The 24906-nt window shown below is 44.9% G+C and overlaps 2 protein-coding genes across 3 annotated transcripts in view; one reads left to right on the forward strand and one right to left on the reverse strand.

Moving 5' to 3' along the window:
- ENTR1 (endosome associated trafficking regulator 1) overlaps nt 1–21167 on the reverse strand; it is a 43903-nt gene extending 22736 nt beyond the window's left edge. The window contains exons 1-6 of one of the 2 annotated variants that reach the window (XM_033960332.1): nt 20951–21167; nt 20265–20380; nt 18795–19178; nt 10268–10341; nt 9029–9140; nt 5027–5089 (exon numbers count right to left, since the gene is read on the reverse strand). In XM_033960332.1, coding sequence (XP_033816223.1) covers nt 5027–5089; nt 9029–9140; nt 10268–10341; nt 18795–19178; nt 20265–20380; nt 20951–20978 — 777 coding nt within the window. In that variant the 5' untranslated portion in view covers nt 20979–21167. The remainder of the gene's footprint in view (nt 1–5026; nt 5090–9028; nt 9141–10267; nt 10342–18794; nt 19179–20264; nt 20381–20950) is intronic. The other variant, XM_033960330.1, reaches the window with a different exon arrangement.
- SNAPC4 (small nuclear RNA activating complex polypeptide 4) overlaps nt 21094–24906 on the forward strand; it is a 127666-nt gene continuing 123853 nt past the window's right edge. The window contains exon 1 of the mRNA XM_033960333.1: nt 21094–21246. The gene's annotated coding sequence lies outside the window, so the exon portion shown is untranslated. The remainder of the gene's footprint in view (nt 21247–24906) is intronic.

Here is a 24906-nt window from a genome sequence, read left to right on the forward strand (position 1 = left end):
CATCCCATTGAGGTTAGCTTGAAGGTCACCCACTAGTGAGAATACCTGCCTGCTTGTCCTGGGATAAAGCAATGTTACTTACCGTAACAGTTGTTATCCAGGGACAGCAGGCAGCTATTCTCACGTCCCACCCACCTCCCCTGGGTTGGCTTCTCTGCTAGCTACCTGAACTGAGGAGACACGCCCGGACCATCGGGCGGGAAGGCACTGGCGCATGCGCGGTGCGGGCATCTCGAAACTTCTGAGTTTCTTCAAGCAAGACATGCTTGTGAGACGTCCGTATCGGGGCTCTGTCGGATGACATCACCCACTAGTGAGAATACCTGCCTGCTGTCCCTGGATAACAACTGTTACGGTAAGTAACATTGCTATACTGTCCCACAGTTTTGTTTTCAGTCTCCACCTGCTGGTCATGATTGGATATATACCCATTCGTAAAGATTAACCTCTACTGGTCTGGAGAGTGCTAAAGAATTAGTATATTCTAATCTAATCTAATCCTTAGGTTTGTATACCGCATCATCTCCACGTTCGTAGAGCTCGACGCGGTTTACAGTAGGAGAAATAGGAAGGAACTACAACAGAGGGTTAGAGGTAGAAGTGTGAAGAAAATTTAGAGGACTTGGGAGGTTAGGGGCAGAACCGGCCCGAATATTATTTGCGTTTTTTTTAATATTCGCGGACCGTCTCTGCCCCTAACCTCCGTGGATACGGAAGGAGAAGTGTAGTAATTATTTGGGATGCTAACGATCTAATAATCGAATCTTCTATTTGTGTGTTGCTCATACCTATATAGGCTCAAGGCGACTTTAAAGAGAGGGGAGGACGATAGGGGAGAGGAGGGGAGAGATAAGAGGGATAAGGATCTGCTTGCTTGAGTTATCTGTCCTTTTATTTGGTTGGTGTTCCTTTCACCCTGTTTTTATATTAGATTTGTAAACCACTTTGACTTGTGTGTCAGAAAAGGCGGTATATCAAATTCCCTAATAAAATGCTAAAAACCACCGTGCTATATAGAATGGAATTAAACCTGAACAGTTGAAATTTATAATTTTAAATGTGGTATGGGCAGTTATAGAAAGAGGAAAACAATAAGAAGATTTAAAATTTATTATGGCTGTTATAGTGCTACTGTAATAAGAACATTTCTTGAGAGCTCATGCTTAGATTACTGCAATTTACTTCTAACTGGTCTCTCCACTGCTGCCTCTCCCCACCCCCACCCCTGGCAATCTGTGCATAACTCTGCTGCACGATTCATCTTCTACTAACCTCGCTACACTCATGTGACCCCTCTCCTTAAATCACTGCACTGGCTCCCTATCCACCTTCACATACAGTGCAAGCTCCTATTGCTGACCTAAAAGTGTGTTCATTCTGTGCCTCTCAATATCTCTCCTCTCTCCTTATACACCTCCCAGAGAACTCCATTCTTCAGATAAGCTTCTCTTAGCTGTACCCAAGTCTAGATTTTGTTCCTTTTGTCTATCTGCCCCCTAGGCCTGGAATAAATTACCTGAGCTTGTCCACCAAGCCCCTTTCCTTCCCTATTTATTTATTTTAGGTATTTATATACCGCCTTTCAAGGTTATCTAAGAGGTTTACAATCCCTTGTTTAAAAGCAGACTGAAAACTCACTTTTTTGATATAGCCTTCAATCCATAATAGAGAATGACACGGGGGAAAAATCTGTCCCCGTCACTGCACCGTCCCCGGCCCACCATCCTCTGCACCACCCCATCACCGCCGTTCCCTTCACCGCCCCGTCACCGCCACAGCCATCCCATTCACTGCCCCGTCACCGTCCCCATCTAGCACCCATCTTCTTCCCTCCACTCCCCCATAGTCTGGCATCTGTCTTCTTCCCTTCCAGTGTCTTCTCCCCACTCTGCCTTCCACATTTCCTTTCAGGGTCTGTTCCTCTCTACCCTCTTTCAATGTCTGTTCTATTCCTTTCCACCACCACCCTTCCCTCCCTCCTTTACCATCTGTTCCTTTCTACCACCCTTCTTTCATATCTTCTATCAGTCCCCCCACCATCACTAGCAGTCTCTCTTCTCCCTTACCATGAGCAAATAGAACTTCTGAAAATTGTATTGCTGAGGCATTATTTCTAGTACGCCTTTTTTTCCAGATGGATGATGACATCAATTTTATAATTCTTACTGTCTGCTCTGATTTCATTCACAATTTGGTTTGTGTTTTGTACCCGAGGATTCCATGAGGCATTTAACCTTTTCCTGTCTCTTCTGTGATTTCAAGTTGATTCCTTCAATAATGGAGTCTCAAGGCAGTAGCAGTTTTCTATTTTGGGCTCTTTTGACATTGTTTAAGGAATTTCTTGTACATTTGGTGCTGGTCTTCTTTAATGAGGTCACTTCAGAATCTATTTCCAAGGAAGATAAACTTTTTCCCTTTCACCCCCTCCTTCCTTGTGTGAGCCGGAACACGCGGTCCCCGCAAGCAAGTAATTTTATATCATTTTCATTCTATTCATTCATAGAAATTAAAGTCTAGATAATGCCAGTCACATAACAAAACATGATTTTACAAAAATAATTCCCTGCACAGTCAAGCCTGCAAGGATTACTAAATGTCTTTCAGCAGCTCCCCTCCCTCCCTCCCCCTTACCTTTGTGGCCAAGTCAAAATGATCTACCACCAATAAAATTTTAAAAACACAAAGCACGCTGTACGCAGAGAAAATGTTAATTATCATTTATATTCCGCGGGTTTTCAAAGAGGTCAAGGCAGATGACTTTATGCAATGTCACCTCAGTAACAACTATACAAAAATAGACAAATATTCCCCCTCCCTTTTTACTAAACTGCGATAGCGGTTTTTAGCGCAGGGAGCTGCACTGAATGCCCCATGCTGCTCTCGACGCTCATAGGCTCCCTGCGCTAAAAACCGCTATTGCGTTTTAGTAAAAGGGGGCCATAGTGCAAAATATAGACAGCAGATATAAATTCTCAAAACGGACACATTTTGATCACTAAGTTGAAAATAAAATAATTTTTCCTACCTTTTTGTCTGGTGATTTCATGAGTCTCTGGTCCTTCTTCTTTCTTCTCCTGCCCCCCCTCTTTCTTTCTCTCTCCCCCTGGCTCCCCTCTTTATTTCTGCCTTTCTTTCTCTCTCCCCCTGGCCCCCCTCTTTATTTCTGCCTTTCTTTCTCTCTCCCCCTGGCCTCCCTCTTTATTTCTCTCTCCCCCTGGCCCTCCTCTTTCTTTCTGCCTTTCTTTCTCTCCCCCTTGACCCCCCTCTTTATTTCTGCCTTTCTTTCTCTCTCCCTCTGGCCCCCCTCTTTATTTCTGCCTTTCTTTCTCTCTTCCCCTGGCCTCCCTCTTTATTTCTCTCTCCCCCTGGCCCTCCTCTTTCTTTCTGCCTTTCTTTCTCTCCCTCTTGACCCCCTTTATTTCTGCCTTTCTTTCTCTCTCCCCCTGACCCCTCTTTATTTCTGCCTTTCTTTCTCTCTCCCCCTGGCCCCTCCTCTTTATTTTTTCCTTTCTTTCTCTCTCCCCCTAGCCCCCACAAAGCCATCGTGCCAATTTCTCCACTTCCACGATTCTTTCCCTACCCTCACCCCCAAGCCAGCAGCCGATTTCTCCCTGCTCCTTCCCTGATGTCCTGATCTTCATCGGGCAGCAGCAGCATTCACAATTCACTGCTGTTGCCCGCTTCAGGTCTTCCTCTCTATCGGGTCCTGTCTTCATGAAAATAGGAAGTAGGCAGGACCCGGCAGAGAACAAGGCCTGAAGCCGGCAACAGCAGCGAATTGTAAACGCTGCTGCTGCCCGAAGAAGGTAATGGAGCACAAGGCAGACCGCTTCTCCCCCCTCCCAGCCGAACCCCCGCTCCTATCTCCCCCCTCCGTGAACCTTTCCGACCCTCCCAGTGAGAGCAGCAAACCTCCTTCGCGGCTTTCTCCTCCCTCTGCCGCGTCACTGATGACGTCATCAGTGATGCGGCAGAGGGAGGAGAAAGCCGACGCTACTGGAGGGAGGTTTGCTGCTTTTGCTGGGAGGGTCGGAAAGGTTCACTTGGGGGGGGAGAGATAGGAGGGTCAGCGGGGGTTCGGCTGGGAGGGGGGAAAAGCGGTCTGCCTCGGTGCTCCAAGGCCTGGCGCCATTACCTTTTTCGCCCCTCCCGCCCCCCCCCTTGGTACGCTACTGCTCTCCAGCTCTCCTTAGTTTGCCGGTTTTCTTTTTCGGCGACCGGCACGCTTTCAAAGAGCCGCGCATGCTCGGCTGCTCAAAGTTCAATCTTCTGCTCTGCTGCAATTTCCTGTTTCCGGTTGGGTCAGAGCAGAAGATTGAATACTGAGCAGCCGCGCGTGCGCGGCTCTTTTGAAAGTGTTCCGGTCGCCGAAAAAGAAAGCCGGCAAACTAAGGTGAGGTGGAGAGAGGAAGCTGGTTAAACGATCGAGCCAGCGTGCGGGTGGGTGGGTGGGGGCTGGGGGAACCGCACGATCCTTTATGCCTCACTGCGGTGACAAGACCATTCACCGCTCCACGGGGCGGTGATGGCCTTGTCCCCGTCCCCGCAGAGGCTGCTAATTTTCATTCCCCGTTTTTGGCGGGTTACCCGCGGCTAAACACAGTAGCCGCGGGTAAACCGCCACCGTATCATTCTCTAATCCATAACCCTATTCCCTACTGTCCACCAACCTAGCCAGCAGATTAACCATTCCCCTTAACTGTATCCATGACATCCTGTTTGTCTGTCTTGGCTGTTTAGATTGTAAGCTCTTTCGAGCAGGGACACTGTCTTCTTTATGACTGTACAGCGCTGCATAAGTCTGGTAGCGCTATAGAAATAATTAATAGTAGTATAGTAGTAGAACACAATGTGAGTGCCATTGGATTGTCATTTGTGTCTGGAGCTTCAGTCTCCTTTGTGCAATCTACAGTACTTAATACATCTTGTAGCACTACGTAAAATAGTAGGTACTCCCCTCCTACCCACTCATTTTTCACAAGGCAACTCTTTTCTTCATACTGAAATTTGTTTTTTTTATTTTTACCTGCAAAAGTGCTATTTCTTTCTTCAGATTTGCAACACTGCTTTCTGCTTTCATAGCTCGTTTCTGTAAGGCAGGCACATTTAAAACCATCAATATAAAACACCATTAGGATTTACTAAGTCCCTTCCTGTTACTAGACACTCACAACTCATCATTAAGCATTGCCCCTCTTCCCAACCCAAAACGCTACTGGCTGAAATATCTCTCACAGATGATAACAAAAAGGTTGAATATCTTCTCTGAAATCTTGTTCTAGTATTAACAAATATGTATATATATTCAAAAGAAACATGAAGTGTTCAGAGAATGAGTGATACAGCGTTTATTAGTGAATTTGATAGTTCAAATCTAAGGCTGTACATCAATTAAAATGTTTAACTGCATGATTAATCGCATAAAGTGCCCCCATACAGTGCAATATAGGGAAAGAGAATGGGGACTTATATACCACCTTTTTGTGGCTTTGCCATTTAAAGTTGACATTCAAAGTGGTGGGTATTGGAGGACTAAATGACTAACCCAGGGTCACAAGGAGCAGCACTGGGATTTGATCTCACAACCTCTGGATGCAGAGGCAGTAGCTCTACATACTTTCCCATATAGAGATAGGAGATGTAAATTCTCAAAACTGCCATAGAAACATGATGGCAGATAAAGGCCAAATGGCCCATCCCGTCTGCCCATCTGCAGCACCCATTATCTCCTCTCCCTAAGAGATCCAATGTGCCTGTCCCATGCTTTCTTGAATATAGAAATACTAGTCATTAAGCCTGTTACATTAACGGGTGCTAGAAAATGTCTATCTGTCTTTCTTTCTTTCTATGTCTCTCTCTGCCCCTGTCTCTTTCTTCCTTTCTTTGTCTCTCTCCCTCCCACTGTCTGTCTGTCTTTCTTTCTGTCTGTCTCCCTCCCTGGCCCCCTTTATCTGTCTGTGTTTATTTCTTTCTGTCTCTCTCCCTGCCTGCTGTCTTTCATTCTCGTGCGCTGCCTGCCTGGCCCTCTTTTGTCTCCCCCCCAAAGCAAACCAAAATTGCTCCCTGGCCCCCTTTCCCTTCCCCCCTCCCCCACTTCCCTGTACAGCAACAGCAGCATTCCCCCCTTCCCTGTGCAGCAGCATTCCCCCACACTTCCCTGTACAGAAGCAGCATTCTCTCCTTCCCTGAGCAGCAACATTCCCCCCTTTCCCTGTGTAGCAGCAGCATTCCCCCCTTCCCTGTGCACCCACCTCTTGCCTGCTCCCCCTGTTCCCTTCCCCCATCCATCAGCATTCTTTTCCTGCTACCCCTGTGCATACGCTCTACTTGCCTCAAAGAAAAGCACTGCACCGCGCTGTTGCTGGCTTCGGTGTCTTCTCTACACTGCGGCCAACCCTAGCGGAAACAGGAAGTTGTGAGAGGGCGGGCCGCAGTGGAGAGAAGATAGTGAGGCCAGTGGCAGCACAGCACAGCGCTTTTCAGTTAAACACTGTGAGTAGGCGAGAGGGAGGAGGGGGGAAAATAGATGGCGGCAGGGGGGTTTGGAGGTCGGGGCGCGTGCGGCAAGGCGTCGCTCGCGTCTGAAGTTTTAAAAAGGCTCTTGGCATTGGAGTGGAACAGGTAGATGTAAATTACTTGTTTACATTTTCCAAAATTACTAGGAATAGGGGACATGCAATGAAGCTACTAAGTAGTAGATTTAAAACAAACTGGAGAAAATATTTCTTCACTCAACATGTAATTAAACTCTTGAATTCTTTAAGACAACAAACAAAAACCCAAAGTGCTCTGGTTTAGGGACTACAGTCTGTTACAATTGGGTTTTCAGGCTAGCCCTAATGAATATGCATGAGAGAGATTTGCATATAATGGGAAGTGACAGGCATGCAAATCTGCTCCATGCATATTCATTAGGGCTATCCAGAAAACCTGATTGGCCTGGTGGCCCTCCAGGACCACTGCCTTAGAAGAGTTCATTGTTGTTAGTATCTCGCCTGTAGATAGTAACTGACCAGGGATCTCAAAGTCCCTCCTTGAGGGCCACAATCCAGTCGGGTTTTCCGGATTTCCCCAATGAATGAGAGGGACTGTGTGTACAGTGTTATGAAACCATAGAACTTTGGTTTTGCCCGCATTTAGTTTGAGTTTGTTGAATGTGGCACAGGTCTGTATTTTGTCTATTCCATTTGATATTAACAGCGTTGTATTGTTAGAATCACGATTAATTGGAATGAGTAGAAGAATGTCATCTGCATATGAGAATATGCATGTCGAATTTGATATGGCCTAGTAAGCTCATGAAAGGGTTATAGAGGATCAATGATAACAGTGATCCTTGCAGTACGCCACAAATGCATGAGATCTATGTGCATGCACTGCTTTCAATGCATAGTCATTGGGGAAATCCTGAAAACCCGACTGGATTGCGGCCCTCAAGGAGGGACTTTGAGATCCCTGGTCAGTTACTATCTACAGGTGAGATACTCACAACAATGAACTCCTCTAAGGCAGTGGTCCTGGAGGGCCACCAGGCCAATCAGGTTTTCTGGATAGCCCTAATGAATATGCATGGAGCAGATTTGCATGCCTGTCACTTCCCATTATATGCAAATCTCTCTCATGCATATTCATTAGGGCTAGCCTGAAAACCCAATTGGCCTGGTGGACCTCCAGAACAGGGTTGGGGACCACTGCTCTAAGGTGCTAGGAATTACCCTGGACTCCTCTTTATCCTTCACGAGCCAGATCACATCCCTGGCAAAGGGGTTCTTCTTCAGACTAAGACAACTAAGATCGATCAGTTCTGAACCAAGACAACTTTAGGAGGGTGGCATAAGCTGTCTTGCTGCCCTACCTGGACTACTGCAACTCCCTCTACTACGGCATTACAGAGAAAGAACAGAAGCAAGACTAATTTTCCGATCTAGCCACTTTGAGAGGGTTAGTCCCTTACTACACTGGTTACCTGTCAAAAACCAAATTCATTTCAAGCTAGCTTGTATAATCCAAAAGGCCATCTATGGAAAAAACTCCAGCAAACTAGTGACTTGTATTCCAGTCTCACACACTTTCTTCAATTCAACACTTACACAATGATTTACGATACCTTTCCCATTTCAATGAATATGGCAGAAAAAGCTGTTTAACTCCACTTTCAAGTTCCTTAGACCATACATCTGGAACAGTCTACCAACTCATGTGTGGCAAATTCCCACACACAGTCTGTTCAGGAAAAGACTAAAAACATACCTTTTCCCTTTGTAGTTACGTACGCTATCTGGGGTCTAACACTTCCAATTTATTACTCCCTCCAAACATAAACTATCTATGTTGAATCTTCTAATTTGAAATCATGAATGTAGATTTTGCTGTATGCCGCAATGATTCCCTGTCAAAAATTGCGAATACAAGAACCTGTATTGTATTGTATTCTTTGCCTGAGAGTGCAGTGAAAGCAGTTAACTTAACGGGATTTAATAAATGGTTTGGATAACTTCCTGAAAGAAAAGTCCATAAGCCATTATTAAGATGGATTTGGGGAAATCTGCTACTTATTCCTAGAATAAGCAGCATAAAATATGTTTTATTCTTTGGAATCTTGCCAGGTACTTGTGACCTTGGTTGGCCACTGTTGAAAACAGGATACTGAGCTTGATGGACTCTCTATCTGTTCTAGTATGGCAATTCTTATGTTCTTATTTAAACCCTTCTTGCCAAACATAATTTTAGAAGGATTAATCCATACTGTGGCAGATATCTTCTAGTCATTCTCATGCTTTTAGATTTAGGGGGACGTTTCAACAAATGCTCTTCTTGTGCTCATTCAAAGCCTCAGTGACCTGATGAGAAACTGGATCATCAGGTCTACAGGTCCTCAAACAGTTTCTTGTTTTGATAGAAGCCCATGGATTCTGAGATCCAGCAATACTGAAACATACCCTTCAAAGGATCAGCTATGTGAGGAAGCAATGCATTAAATGTGAATAGACCTCTTCATCAAAAGGACAGCAGAAAGCTAGTGACTTACTGTCATCATTTGCAAGTTCTGCTCCACCTGTTGCACCATTGATTCCAGATCCCATGCTTCTTTTTCATCTTCAATCATTTTTGCTTTCAGTTTCCTTTCAAGGTTCTTTACTCTTGAAAAGACACAAGTGTTATTTCTAGGTTTTCCAAATTTAGTTTAAAGCAATGGTTCTCAAAATACCTTGCCAGTCAGGTGTTCAGGCTACAATGGAAACAGCACATGCAAATTTTTCTCATGCATTATAGATATCCTGAAAACCTGACTGGTTAGATGCATCCCAAGGACTGGGTTGAGAAACCCTGGTTTAAAGCATCCACGTAGTTTCTTGCTTATAAGATAAGAATTCAGGGCTGGCTCAATGGACTGTTGTGCCCAGAGACAACTTTTTCATTAGCACCAAACCCTCCCCTCAATCTAGTACATTTCCCTCCACTTTCCCCTCCCCTTCCCCCATATCTCTCAAGTCCCCTCCTACTGGAATAGATGAGGCACTAGCTTGGAGCACTAGTGATAAAGAGCAACAAAATCCCAGTTTGATCTACTTTCAAAATCCTAGAGGCATAGATGCTGGACTGGGATTTTGGTGCCCTTATTAGTGCCCTGGGCCTCACCTGTAATAATTCTCCCAGGCTCAAATAACTCTTAACTTATTTGCTATCGAGAGAGAGAGACAGAGAGATGCATTCTTTTCAGCATCAGCACAGCATTCTTTTTGGCACCATATCAGATAGCAGACCTCGAGAGACCTTTTTGATTAGTAGTTATCTGGCACCATCTACTGGGCTTCTATTTTATACACCCCTGAGGAAGGCTATCCTAACCGAAACACGGACCGTGTTGGGGTCCAGTTTATACATCTATATTTTTATGCCTGCCGTATTTTATATACATGACACATATATATGATATTATGATGTTTTAATAAAATGATTGCCCTCACAGTGGTTTGACTCTGTCCCTTCCCCACTCCTTTTTTCGTTCTCAAACTAAACCACTCATTGCATATTCGCACAAACTTGCAGGTCATACACATGCATTTGGGCCCCCTTTTATGAAGTTGTGTTAGGCTTTTTTAATTGCCAGCCGTGGTGGTAAAAGCTCTGATGCTCAATTTCTTTGACCGTTGAGCATCGGTGCTTTTACCGCCACAGCTGGCGATAAAAAAGTCTAACCCAGCTTCATAAAAGGGGGGGGGGGGGCGTTATTAACTAAAGCTCTTTTTTCTACCAGCTCACATACTTTTCTGTCTGTGTCTCATTTAACATCTGAAGATCTTTAATTGTTCTCCAAAGGTGTGAATTTTCTTCTTTAACCTGCAAAATAGCAAGAATACTAGTTACAATAATTCAGAGAGAGAGAACACACATTTTCTATTAAAAGACGTTCAACCCACAGCAACATGCCAATACTAGATCTGCCATTCTGAATGTACTAGGGGCACTTAAGACAAATGGCTTCAAGTCATTCACTGCCATAATATTCACCCTCTACTCGTATGGCTTATTTCAACTGAAAGTAAAACAAAAATAGTTCGTATGTTCTCATTCAAACAAAAAAGAATTCATAAATGCATGAATTGTTTATTACATTAACAATGTGTAAGCATATCGGGCACCAATGCCTCCTGATACTGGAAGAAATGTTCTCACAAATGTTGGAGATTCTTTACATGAATTAAATTTTGGCTGCTCAGTCAAACAAGGGGAGAGAACACACACACAAACACATACATTAAAAAGTAAAATAAAATTCATTGTTCAAAATTCATAAGTTTCTTCTCAGTATCATTGTGAACTGCTATGTTACAATTTTGCTGTTCAATGGGACCTAGTTACTAATAACATGTGCTAACAGTGTTGATGTGCACTAACATGGTAGCAAACTTTAGCAATTCTAGCTGATGATATTAACCAAGAAGCTTATCTTCTAGTTTCTTAGTACAACTATCATGGGACTCGACTATGGAATGTTGCACTTCAGGGGAGAAGGAATAGGCTGCCAAGTCTCTGGCATATCTTATTCCTTTTAAATATTGCACACTTAAGCTTTTGGCTTAGCAGCTGGTAAGGCCTTATCTACAACTAAGCACTAGGACACAATACTCAATGACACAGCACACATATAGCCACAGTGTTCACTGTCAACTTTCCACGTAGTGACTGTTACACTAACATCAAGTTAAAAAAAAACCCAGCACAACAGAAGTCTGTGTCAAATCTGTATGGAATAGCAACTCTACTACCTAATCCTGTCACACAAATTTCTTATACAATAAGATACATCTGTCACAGCACTTAAGTATAGTTGGCTTGATAAATCATCAGAACAGTTTGACTATGAGAAGCTAATACAGTGGTACCTTGGATTACGAGCATAATCCGTTCCAGGAGCATGCTCGTAATCCAAAATGCTCATTTATCAAAGCGAGTTTCCCCAGAGGAAATAATGGAAACTCGCTTTGATAAGTTCCCCCCCCCCCCACGAGAACCGGCATTGCTCCTCCCAAAGGCCCCCCCTGCGTTCCGGAACCCTCCCCCCCTGCAATCTGGCACCCCCCCACCCCCATGATCCGGCACCCCCCGCCACGATTGGGCATCCCCCGCCATGATCCAGCACCCCCCTCCCCGCCGCGATCGGGCACCCCCTACCGCTTCTCACAGTCATCTGGGCACCGGCACCGGCATGTCCTGTGCCCGAAGATCAGCCTCCTCTTCTGCTGGGCCTTGAGCACGCGCAGATGCTCAAGGCCCAGCAGAAGAGGAGGCCAATCTTCGGGCACCGGCACCAAACACAGGACATGCCGGTGCCCAGATGACTGTGAGAAGCGGCGGAGGGGGGTACCTGATCGCGGCGGGGGGGGGAGCCCAATCATGTCGGGGGGAGGGTGCCGGATCGAGGGGGGGGGCGCTCATAAATCAATCCACGCTCGGTTTCCGAGGCGCCAATTTTGCAAATGTTTTGCTCGTCTTGCAAAACACTCACAAACCAGTGCACTCGTAAACCGAGGTACCACTGTACTTTGAAATTCACTGTTGCTGGAATTGAAAGATTTACTTCTCCCTCCATATTCGCGGTTTCAGCATTCATGGTTTCCCCAAAATTACATCAGCTCGCATAGAGAAATCGCTGATTCCAAGCATTTACAGAGAACATCGCCAATTCCCAGCACTTTCTTCACCGTGTTTTGCCTCTCCTTCAGGAACAGGCCAGGTCTCCCACCATGTTATTCGCAGTTTCACCATATTCACTATGGTTTTTAATAGAAAACAGCGAGTAACATGAAAAAGTTATTTGCAGTTTTTCTGTATTTGCGATTCTGTTAATCCCCTATCACAGCGAATATGGAGGGAGTAGTGTAATTGTTTCCTAAAAGCCCCTACAAGTGCAAATGCATACAGTTACTTATTTAGGTAAGCCTTTCCTTTCATTGTAGGGTTTTCAAGCTAGAGCAGGGTATAAAGGTGAGAGTATGTGATGATTGTCTGTTTTCATGTGGTGTGTTTTTATAATGACTTTTGATAGATTTCCATTTTGTGGTTATCTGTTAAGAGGGTACACTGCCAATCTCCCATATTAATATTGGTGCGGCCATGTTGTCGGTAGCGGGTGTAAAGCTTTGGAATGCATTGCCAGGAAAGCACAGTTACTTACCATAACAGTTATTATCCAGGGACAGCAGGCATTTATTCTCAACATGTGGGTGACATCATCCACAGAGCCCCGAAGCAGATAGCCTCGCAAGCAGACTTGCTTGAAGAACTTTCAGAAAGTTCATGAATGCTGCACTGCATATGCACGAGTGCCTTCCCACCAAACGTAGGTCACACGTCTCCTCTGAGGTACCTTAGTTCAGATAGCTAGCTAAGAAGCCAATCAGGGGAGGTGGGTGGGTGGGTTGTGAGAATATCTACCTGCTGTCTCTGGATAACAACTGTTACGGTAAGTAACTGTGCTTTATCTCGGGACAAACAGGCAGCATATTCTCAACATGTGGGTCACCTCCAAGCTAACCAGCATGGGATGGTGGGAGTGTTGGCAAATTAGGAGAATAAATGTTGCAAACACGCCTAGCCAAAATAGCCATCCCGTCTGGAGAAAGTATCCAGACAATAATGAGAGGTGAATGTATGAACTGAGGACCAAGTGGCAGCTTTGCAGATTTCCTCAATAGGAGTTGATCCGAGGAAAACTACAGACGCTGCCATAGCTCTAACTTTATGGCCCATGACTTGAACCTGCAGAGGGATACCAGCCTGAGCATAGCAGAAAGAGATGCAAGCAGCCATTCAGTTGTAGATGGTTCGCTTGGATACAGGATGTCCCAACATATTTGGATCAAAGGAGACAAAAAAGTTGAGGAGTTGAGTGCGTTGCAAGTAGAAGGCCAAAGCACGTTTACAGTCTAGAGTGTGAAGCGCTATTTCTCCAGGATGAGAATAAGGCTTTGGAAAAAACACTGGTAGAACGATAGATTGATTGAGATGAAATTCTGAAACCACTTTAGGTAAGAATTTAGGATGTGTACGGAGGACCACCTTGTCATGATGGAAGACAATGAAAGGTAGATCAGCAACTAGCCCTTGTAACTCACTGACTCTTCAAGCTGATGCGAGTGCAATGAGAAAAACCACTTTCCAAGTGAGATATTTAAGATGAGCCAAATCTATTGGTTCGAAAGGAGGCTTCATCAATTGAGCAAGAACAACATTAAGATCCAAAACCACTGGAGGAGGCTTGAGAGATGGTTTGACATTGAAAAGTCCTTTCATAAACCTGGAAACCATAGGATGAGCAGACTGGGTTTTCCCTTCGATAGGCTGATGAAAAGCAGCAATTGCACTGAGGTGGACTCTAACGGATGTGGATTTGAGGCCAGATTGAGTAAGTGCAGAAGGTAATCCAAAACTGAAGACAAGGAGGTAGTCTGCATCTCCTTGTGATGAATAGTACACCAAGCAGAGAATCTAGTCCATTTCTGGATGTAACACTGCCTAGTGGAAGGCTTCCAGGAAGCCCCTAGAATGTCCTATACAGATTGAGAGAACTGTAGAGTGGCAGTTAGGTTGAGAGGTACCAAGCTGTTAGGTGTAGAAACTGCAGGTTGGGATGAAGCAGAGACCCTTGACTCTGTGTAAGCAGAGAGGGAGATACTGGTAGAAGCAGAGGCTCCCTGGTGCTGAGTTGAAGTAGAAGGGGGTACTGTGATTGTCTGGGCCACCGAGGAGCTATCAGAATCATGGTGGCATGCTCTTTCTTTAGTTTGACAAGAGTCTTGAGAATCAGAGGGAATGGAGGGAACGCATAGACACTGATTCGTCCATTCCAGAAGAAAAGCATCTGCCTCGAGGTGGTGAGGAGAGTATATCCTGGAGCAGAACTGAGGCAGTGTTGTGAGGAGATATAAAGAGGTCTCTCTGAGGAGTTCCCCATTGAGCAAAAATGTGATGTAGAGGCGAGGAGTTCCAACAGATTGATATGACATCGATGATCTACGCTGGACCAGTGACCTTGAGTACGGAGACCATCTAGGTGTGCCCCCAACGGAGTCACTGTAATGTGTTGAGAAAGTGGGTTGCAAGCTTGCTGCCACTGAGATGCCAGGGTCCACTGAGGAATTTGGAGATGAACTATGGCAAAAGGAGCCACGTGAACTGTAGAGGCCATGTGACCAAGAAGAACCATCATGTGTCTTGCCGAGATTAACATGAGGGAAGACACTTGTTGACAAAGGTGAATGAGAGCATCTTGACGTTGTTGAAGCAGGAACGCTCTCAGTTGAACAGTGACCAGGATGGCTCCAATAAACTGTAGAGTTTGGGAGGGGCGTAGCTGGGACTTTGGAAAGTTGATTTTGAACCCAAGACTTTGGAGAAACAAAATAGTCCATTGGGTCGCTATAATAACCCCTTGTTGCGATGAGGCTTTGATGAGCCAGTCGTCCAGATATGGAAAGCTTGAAGACCCTGCGTCTGCAGAGCTGCAGCCACCACCATCTGCCATTTTGTGAAGACTCTGGGAGATGATGCCAGTCCGAAAGGGAGGACTCTGTATTGGAGATGAAGATTCCCCACCCGAAATCTTAGGAATCTGTGAGAGGCTGGATGAATTGGAATACGAGTGTAAGCCTCTTTGAGATCTAGGGAGCATAACCAATCTTCTTGATCCATCAGGGGATACAGGGTTGAAAGAGAGAGCATCCGAAACTTTTCTTTGACAAGAAATTTGTTGAGAGCTCTGAGGTCCAGGATAGGTCGCAAATTCCCCGTCTTCTTTGGCACCAGAAAGTAACAGGAATAAAAAATCTGTGTCCCGTTGGGCCAAGGGAACCTCTTCAACGGCATGGAGGTGAAGAAGAGCCTGAGCCTCCTAAAGAAGACGGGGAAGTTGTGACACATGAAGGAATCTCTTTTGGAGGGAGATCTGGTAGAATTTGAAGAAATTGGAGCGAGTAACCTTCTCTGATGATGGTGAGAACCCAGAGGTCTGATGTAATCTGCTCCCACTGTTGATAAAAATGATGGAGGTGACCTCCTATGGGAAGAACAGAAGACTGATGCATGAAGATTGACATTATGCTCAGATTTAGATTGTCAAAAAGGCTGTGCAGGCTTAGCTACAGCAGGAGTCTGGGTTTTTTGTTGACACTGCTGCTATGGCTGTTTTCTGGGTTGAGGCCTGGAATAAGCCGGAGTAGATTTCTGTGGATAATGATGTTGAGGTGGCCTATAAGGCTTAGTAGCTGGAAGCTTAGGCTTAGGTCGAATCAAAGAGGCAAATGACCGCTCATGCTCTGACAGACGCTTGGTGGCAGCCTCAATGGATTCGTTGAATATACCTTGACATGATATATTGGCTAGGCGATCTTGAAGGTTAGGATCCATGTCCACAAACCGTAACCAAGCCAGACGTCGCATTGCCACAGAAAAAGCAGCGACTCAAAATGAAATTTCAAATGCATCATAAGTCGCTTGGAGCATAAACAGACAAATTTGAGATAGAGTATGGTGGAACTGTTGAAACTCAGGCAACCGCTGCTCAGGTAAGTCTGAGAAGAAGTAGGGTATGGTCTTTATGCAGTACTTCAGGTAAGAGGTGAATATGAAGTTGTAGTTCAAAATCCTGTTTGCCATCATGGAATTTTAATACAGACGGCGTCCAAATTTATCCATGGTCTGTCCCTCTCTTCCTGGAGGGACTGCAGCATAGACTGGTTGGATTAGACTTTTTGAGAGATGATTCTACCACCAAAGATTAGTAAGACAATTGCAGCTTCTCAAAACCTTTACAAGGAACCATAATGAGATTCCATTTTGGAGGGTATAGCCGGAATAGAAGTAGGAGTCTCAAGATTTCTCAGGAAAGTTTGCTTCAGAATAGGATTCATGGGAAGTCTCAGTGTCCTTTGGCAGATGGGGCAATTCCATTTCAGCCAAATACTCAGGAGTATACTTAGACTCAGATTGTAGATCAATTTGAAGAGCCTTGCTCATGTCAAATATGAATTTGGAAAATGATGTGGATTTCGAAGATGAAGAACCCTCAGGAGAAGCAGAGTGAGAGCGAGGTGCTGCAGAATATGACGGACAAGCCTCCCTGGAGTACTGGGAAGGGATGTCTGTATCCAACGTAAGAGTTACAGAAAAAGCTCCAATGTGTGATATAGGCGAAGTCAGGGAGTGCTTACATTTGACAGGACATGATGGAGAGGTCCTAGGAGTGTGAGCGACTGAATGCCTTGACTCATGCCTCGTAGAAACCGGGGAACAAGGATCCCTCGTAGCATGCCTTGACAGAGGAGTACGGGACCTGGACGAGCCTTGAAGTGGAGAAGAACGAGGCGTTACAGGCTTCGTGGGTCGAGACCTAGGCCCAGTTTTGAAGGGAGTCTCGATGGGCCTCGAAGAACGAGGTATAGAAGACTCTGTATCCTTCTTTGGAGGCAGGTGCCTTGATGAAGAGGAATGCCTCAAATGAGACCTGGATCAAGGCATGTGAACCACCTCTCGAGCAGGTTGAGTAGCTGGAGACCTGGACCTGGAATGATAAGACGAGGAGTCACCGGAGGACAAAGGTCGAGACCTAACAGGTTTAGTTCCTCATGCCTCGACAGAATGCTCAGACTGGCTCGCAGAAAGCAGGGCCGATGCAGGGGCAAGCTTTGCAAACACAGAGGTGAGCTGCCTGGTTAAAATGGCTTGCAGCATGTCCTCGAAGACAGGCACCGAGACCAATTGGTCTAGAAGGTGCAGCAATGTGCTCCACAGAGGGTAACCTCAAAGATGAGTATTCCCTGATTTTGGAGGCACGCTTCGGAGGAGGTCTTGTAGAGGCCAGCACGACTGCACTCGTTGCCTGGACTGCCTGAGACTCAGCTAGAGGCTTCTTAGTTAGCATACCTGTGGAGGGAAGAGCAGACTTGCCCGAGGACGAGGCCTTCACTGACGAGGGCAACTTGCAGGAGGTCGAGGACTTGGCCGACAAGGCTGCCACCAAGGTTGAGGCCTTTTCCGTAGACGGTTCCATGGGACCAAAGAGCTGCTGAATCTGGACATGACGTCTCCGAAGAGCTCTTTTTTGAAGGGTAGCACAGCGTGGGTACGACTCAGGGCAATGTTCGGGTCCCAAGCACTTAATACATCAATGGTGCGGGTCGGTGAGTGAAATCGCCCGGTTGCACTGGCTACACCTTTTAAAGCCCGTTAACAGGCCGGGACATAGAAAAAAATACGGCCGCAGCCAAACGAAGGTCGGCGGAAGGGCCCGAGCCCAAGCCCCATTGGACGAGAACCGACGAAAAAAAGTTAAATTTTTTTTTTTAAAGAGGTGCGCCGCACAGCAACTTACAAAAGAAATAAAGAAGAAAAGCCGTGGTGTGAGAAAGCACAACTCGAATTCAGGGCAGAGCTGAGAAAAACAGGCGATTCTTAGCTCCACGGAAAAACGAGAACCGAGGTAACTCAGAGGAGACGCGCAACCTATGGTGCAGCACTCGCAAACTTTCTGAAACATCTTCAAGCAAGTCTGCCCGCTTCGGGGCTCCGTGGATGGCATCACCCACATGTTGAGAATATGCTGCCTGCTTGTCCTGGGATAATCTTGCGTTTCTATACTGCTAGGATGAATTTTATGAAAATGTTAAAAACCCAACTGTTTAATGCTTTTTTGTGTTGAGACTATATACTTAGAATGATCTGATAATGTCTTCTGTCCTGCTGATTGCTTTTTAAAGTATGATGATTTGTAATATTTCAAACATGTATGTTTTGTTTCATATTTTGATTATTAGGTAAACCGAATAGGTAATATACGGTATACAAATTTTTAAATAAATAAAGACAAAATCTACAGTATAATTGGGGGATCTGTCATTTATCCCCAATCCCCCACCTCTTTTTACAAAACTGTGAAAGCAGTTTTCAGCACCAGCTGGCGTGCTAAAAGCTTTGCGCTGCTCTGACACTTGGAGTTCTTATGAGCATTAGGCACGCTGGCCAGCGCTAAAAAACGGTTTCGCAGTTTTGAAAAAGGGGGTTTAATTTTTGTTTTTCTGTAGGTGTTTGGATGGGTAGTTCTGAAACCCTAGCCAGAGGTAAATCACCAGATAATAAACAGGATTCTGATTACATGCTCAAGTACAGATATTTGATCCCAAATACTGCCAATAATACAACTTTTCCTACAGTCATTCATTTTCATTTGAGATTAAGACTTAAACCTTTTCAGGTCTAGTATGTAGTATAAATTTGATGTGTTTTTTAAAACATACATTTTCATAATCTTTTTGCAGAGAATAAAAATCCACATGTTCCGCTGGACTTCTGACTGTAACAAAATCTTGGTCTGCACTGTGTAATTTGAGGCCATCACTGTCATTTAACTGCCATGTTACAAAAGACTTGACTCCTGACAATTCAGATGGATTCAAGGAAAAGGAATCATAAGTAGAGGGACTGGCAGTTCTAATTCCTTGACTTTCTTCAATAACAGAGGGATGGTAAGTCCCACTCCAATCACCATCTTCCTCATCATCATCCAGAATGTCATCAAGTGTTGGGTCTTTAAAAAATGTCTCCTGAAATTCCAGATTTACATCAGTTTCATTCAGCGCTGAAGAAGAATCATCAAGCACTACTGGAGGCAGGGATGATCCCTAGAAAGAAACAAAGTCATATTTGCTTTAGTCATAACCCCCTCAAAGCTAATCCTAGTATTAAGGGTGAAGGCACAAGCATGGAGTAAAAGGCAACAGCATCTGTAAACCAGCTCTAAACCATCAGGGACACTTTGAATTAACCCAATATATTGGGTTTCAGGGTTTGGTAGTACAATAAGCCTTCATTTGTACTGACTCTGGGATTCTTTTCCTCCTTTGTATATTGCCTTCCCCCAAACACCCTGCTCAGTCACTGGGCATCCATCCTGCCAGTGAACTTCAGTGGGGGGGAGCAGTTTCCAGCAGGAGGGACTGGGCATCCCTCCTGCCGGCCAACTTCACAGATGGGGGGGTTCCTTCTGCAGCCACTGAGCTGATCAAGGCAGGGAGATTCCCTTGCCATGATCAGCTCAGCAGCAATGCGATTCTCTAACCTGTGACATGGACACCGGGGTGATTAGGCGTCTGTCCAGTGTGCGATTCTCAGCTGCTCAGACCAGCGTCCTATACAGAATTTCCCCCTTAATCTTCTGCTCTTGAAGAAGCTTTGACTGAAGTGAAATAGGGAAGTTCTGTTGAGCTGAGGAGTTGTTATATCAACTTGATGATTTACATGCATCTGCCCAAGCTAAGTGGCCCATTTACTCACTATTTATAAATCATTTATTGATTGATCTTAGTAGTTGCTAAAGTTAAAATACCAAATAGTACAGCTATACTGTATATCATTATCAAGGGAGTTTTTTTTAAGACCAATGATAGCTCAATGCTGGGTGACAGGACAAGAATGTTCTAAAGTCCTGCACCCTTAAGCCCTTGAAGTTTTTTTTCTCCCTTGCATGTAAAACTAAGGGACTTGTAAAAGTGAGACAGGTGGATGCTGGTGAAGTTTGATTCAGCAATTAGCCATAAAAAATGGTTAAGATTCCTTTTACACTTATCTGTTTACATTTTAGAACTGAATTGCTATATTGCACAGTATTAACCTTGAGATCAAAGTTTGAAAAATTATATTAGACAGAGTTCTACAAACATATCAGGACATAAATATGCTATATTTTTGTTAAAAAAAAAAAACCCCACCTTTTGGTATATCTTATTGTTTTGTTCGTCATTTTTCACTGCAGAACGATTATTGCTTTTCACAAATTCTTTAAAAGAAAATGGATTAGTTTCATCTTCATCTTTTAGCGTTCCATCTGAAACGAGAGGTAGATTACCAAAGAGGTTCAAAATCGAAGTTATGGTTCATGGAAAGAGTAGTACAAATTTTCATAATTTTATCTTTTTATAAGCGGATCATTGTAAGTGCATTTTTTAACCGCAATATAGGATATGTAAGGGAGAAGAGAAAAACTCTGCATAAATGACAAAATAATAATAGTAATAACAGAACTACCCTGGATATACATGATTATCGATAAGCTGCAGAAAAATTATAACGGAAGAGAAACAAACAAAAAAATCCAACCCTCCTCTTGTCTAACTTATAAACACTGACCATCTGTTATCTTCTGAAGGAAACAATGCACAAACCGACCAGCATCTCAAGGACAAGAGATTTTTCTGTTTGAACTTTTAGCATATGCGCTTTACAAACTCTCATAGCAAATGCATAAGCTCTCAGGAGCAGGGGTAGTACCTACTACTACTATTTATTATTACTATAGCGCTTTACGCTTAACATGGAGTAGACGGTCCCTGCTAAGAAGAGTTTATAATCTAAGAGGAAGGTTATAAAGCACAGGGGGAGAGGTTGCTCTACTCACCACTAAATCTGGCTAAAAAGGCGGACATGGCAGCGCTTACAACATGGGAGGGACCACCCGGAGCGGCGATTGAGGGAGAATTGTTAGAGGTCCTGTTCCTGAGTTATCACAAATTCCTCTCCCCCAGCAGCTGATACACACATTACTCCGCCTCTCTACACCCGGCGTCTCAAAACGAAGGTATCCCTAAGCCCCGCCCCACCGGAAACAGGAAATTGCGTCAGAGGAAAAACCTAAGCCTAAGTTAACCTGTAGGATTCGCTGGCGCTGCTGTGATCTCAAAGACAACTCTGGAGGTAGGTTGGTGGGTGCCAGTTGCGAGAGAGGGAGAGATGCCGGGGGGGGGGGGGAGTGTACCGGCTCCTTGAAAGCGTATGACGAGGTGGTGCTCGGTGTGTGAGCTTTTGACTTGGGGTATCTACAGTTCTCTTCGTGCTCCTGCGTCTTCCGTTTGAGCCTCTCGACTAGAGTTGCGCAGGGACAGAAATCCCACCCCGCCAGAATTTTGCCCATCCCCGCCCTATCAGAATCTCCTCTGTTCCCCCATAAAAATTACCTGTCCCCATAAAAAGCAGCAATTACTTCTGACAGTTTTCATTTTAGTTTTACAGAAAACTCAAAACAGACATCTGGCAGAACAGGCATAAAACCAATACCCCTTCTCCCTCCCTCTTCCCAGTCGAGTGGGGTTGGCATATCCACAAAATGCAATCTCAAAGAAGTAATTTAAGGCAGAATTTGATGAACAGAAAGAAGATGCCCAGTGCAGTAATTATCTTCCCTCTGCTCTTTTTTTTGTTGTTGTTGTTATATATTTAATGTTGGTAACTGCTGGGCTGAAGCAGTTTAATGCAGGGTAGTCTGGCTCCGGAGCTGCACAGTTATGCTGCCTAGTCTCTCCCGTGCTCCTCTGCACAGGTGCAGTGAGTGATGGCAGGCTTGAGCCAATGAGATTCTTGAGGGGAGGTCTCACGCCAAGGCTCACTACTGGGAGAGCTCTGCACATCCACCAAGCTGGGAGCACTTCTACAAGGATGATTGGCCATCAAGCTCCAGCTCTATCTCCCTGATTGGTGGATGTACAGAGCTCTCCCATGTGAGTGGCAATGAGCAACTGGTGTGCTGAGGGATCGAAGAAGCATAGAGGGAACATTGGAACAAAGGTAGGCTGGCATTTCTGTGGGAACCCTGGAGAACCAGCGTCCATCCCTGCGGGAGTCCCATAGATCTGGGGGGGGGGGGATTCCTACGGGAGTCCTGCAATCCCCGTTCCTGTGCAGACCTCTACTCTCGACACCTGAAGGACCTTACTCTTAAGGCGGTGATGCCCATTACTTCTGCGAGACGTGTTTCAGACCTGGAGGAATTTTTTGTGTAGGCTTCCCTTTCTGGAGTTCTTTAGGGAGCAGGTTGTGCTACAGCCGGTTCCCTATCTTCCGAAGGGGTCTAGCCATTTCATGTCAACCAGTCCATGGCCCTCCTGTGCTTGGGTAGTCAGGAGGGCTCATTGGAGCAGAGGCAGTTGCGCAAGTTGGATGTCCATAGGGTCCTTCATTCTTATATTCAGTGGATTCAGAATTTCCTTAAGTCGGACAGTCTTTTTGTCCTCTTAGAGGGTCCTCGTAAGGGGGACAGTGCTTCCAAGGCTACCATTGCACGCTGGATCAAGAAAGCTATCGCTTCGGTGGGCCTTCTCCAAAAGAAGCCTGTTCCAGAATTTCTTAAAGCTCATTCATTCCACTCGGAGTCAAGCAGCTTCTTGGGCTGAATCTTCTCTTATACCTCCAGTGGATATCTGTAAAGCTGCAGTTTGGTCTTCTCTTCTCTCCATTCCTTTGTTTAACACTACCGTATGGACGTTTAGTCATGTCGGGACGCGGTTTTCGGTGAGTGTGTTCTTCTGGCAGCCCTTTGTCAGCCATAATGGGTACTGCTTTGGTATATCTCATCCATTTCTGTGCTGGTCTGGAGGGACGCCAAAGAAGGAGAAATTAGGTCCTTAGCTGCACATTTTCTTTCTTTTAGTCTTCCAGACTGGCTCAGATCCCACCCAATCATTTTGTTTGGTATTTTTACAAAGAGTTTGTTTTTTTTCTGCGGGGTTTGGTTGTTTCTGGTTGTTTTGGGGGATTTGAAAGAGCAGCGGTATTTGGTTCGGCTTGTTTAACTAGCAAACTGTGGCATTCTGAAAGGTTCTTATTCTAATCACCATCCAACATTGTCCCCTGGTCTGATTTGGGACTGTTCCTTGGTCTTCTTCATGTGAGTGTGGAGTTGTATGTTCTGGTTCAGTCTAGTTCATTTCGGCTTGGCTATTCATAAACATAGATTATAAGAGGGACTGCACAGACCACTTATGCAGACAGAACCTGGGGCAACATTGCTCCCAAGGGTACGGATCCTGAGCTCTGAGAACTACTATGCAGACTGGCCACACGAGAATCATGCGAGGAATGTGCCTATAGACTACAGACCTCAGCCCTGATGGTCTGTATCTTCTCACAGCCAGAGATACTCCGGGGTTACCAAGCCTCTGAGCGGATTATAAAATCCCCCAAAATAATAAAGATTAAACTTGAGCCGAAAAGACGGGCTCCCTATTTCTCGCTTGTAAAGAGTAAGACCGAGGGAGTGGAGCTCATCCTAGAGTGATGGGAGGTGGAGTATGAAAACAAAACAATGGGCTCTCAACAACCCTCCTGGTCAAGACTACCAGTCCTGATGCACAAGAATTTCAACTACTTGCAACTCACAGGCTGCTTCCATTCAAGCCGCAGCAGGGATGAGGGAAAGATAACTGAAGAGGACTGATAACTGTGCTTGTTTCAAACTAGGGACCAGCAAAAAAGCACATGCAGTACCGCAACTGCAGAAGCAGTAACTGCCGATTACTGGTGATGCACATATGAGGGCTGTGCTCTCCATTGGGAGAAGCTGAATTCTTCAGTGGAAACGCAGACTCCTTATGCTCATGTGAGTGTCATTTCTGAAACCTTAGCACGTTATCTGTTCTCTGCCTCTATTTGCTTAGCAGTTCTTTGGGACAGCACATTTCAACAGCTGTGATAATATGTTTCTCAACTATCAGATGCTACATAGGGCTGGTGTTTGCAAATAGGGCTTGCATATACAATGACAGATTAGGTATGGTCTCTACTCTGCATACTGTACATTATCATTATGCCAAAGTTGGCATAATGATATGAGGTTGGCATAATGTATGAGGTTTTCTATCGCTGCATTCAGGGTATAAATGTGAAAAGATCAGCATGTTGTACTTTTAAGTGCTGCGGAGGCTCTCGTGCAGTAGCTTTAGACTCGAGCAATGGCTTCAAACTCGCAGCCCGCCAGGTACTATTTTGAGGCCCTCGATATGTTTATCATAATCACAAAAGTAAAATAAAACAGTTTCTTGATCATATGTCTCTTTAGCTATAAATGACAAAATTATTATTAAGACTTAGCCAAAAGGAAAGATTTATATTTCTGTTACCATGGTTTAAATTCTGTTTACTTCATGAGAGCGTTTGCAGATGAAGTGCATTAATGGGCATCACGACCTATTTGCAAAAATAAGAAATTCTACATAACCTTAATCTCCCATACTCTGTTTTATTCTTAAAGTGCTGTCAAGTTATGTTGAAAAAGATGATACTCTTCAATAAGTAATTCCCTTGCATTCCTGATGGAATGGGTCCCTTCTTGTACTGGAAACTTTCCCTGTATTTTAGTTGAGGAGAATGGTGTGAAGCAAAATAAGGGCCCCTTTTACAAAGCCGTGGTAGCGATGCTGCTGTGGTAAATGCACTAAAATCCATTCAATTCCTAGGGGCTTCAGTGCTACTGTGGCTTTGTAAAAGGGGCCTTAAAGCTTGTTTCCTTAAGCTGGTGACCTACTTCCACCACTAGCATTTATTTTTCATTGACCGTTCATCTAGACCAGGGGTATCCAACCT

Source organism: Geotrypetes seraphini, chromosome 10, assembly GCF_902459505.1.
Source record: "Geotrypetes seraphini chromosome 10, aGeoSer1.1, whole genome shotgun sequence".
NCBI classification, from domain to species: domain Eukaryota; kingdom Metazoa; phylum Chordata; class Amphibia; order Gymnophiona; family Dermophiidae; genus Geotrypetes; species Geotrypetes seraphini.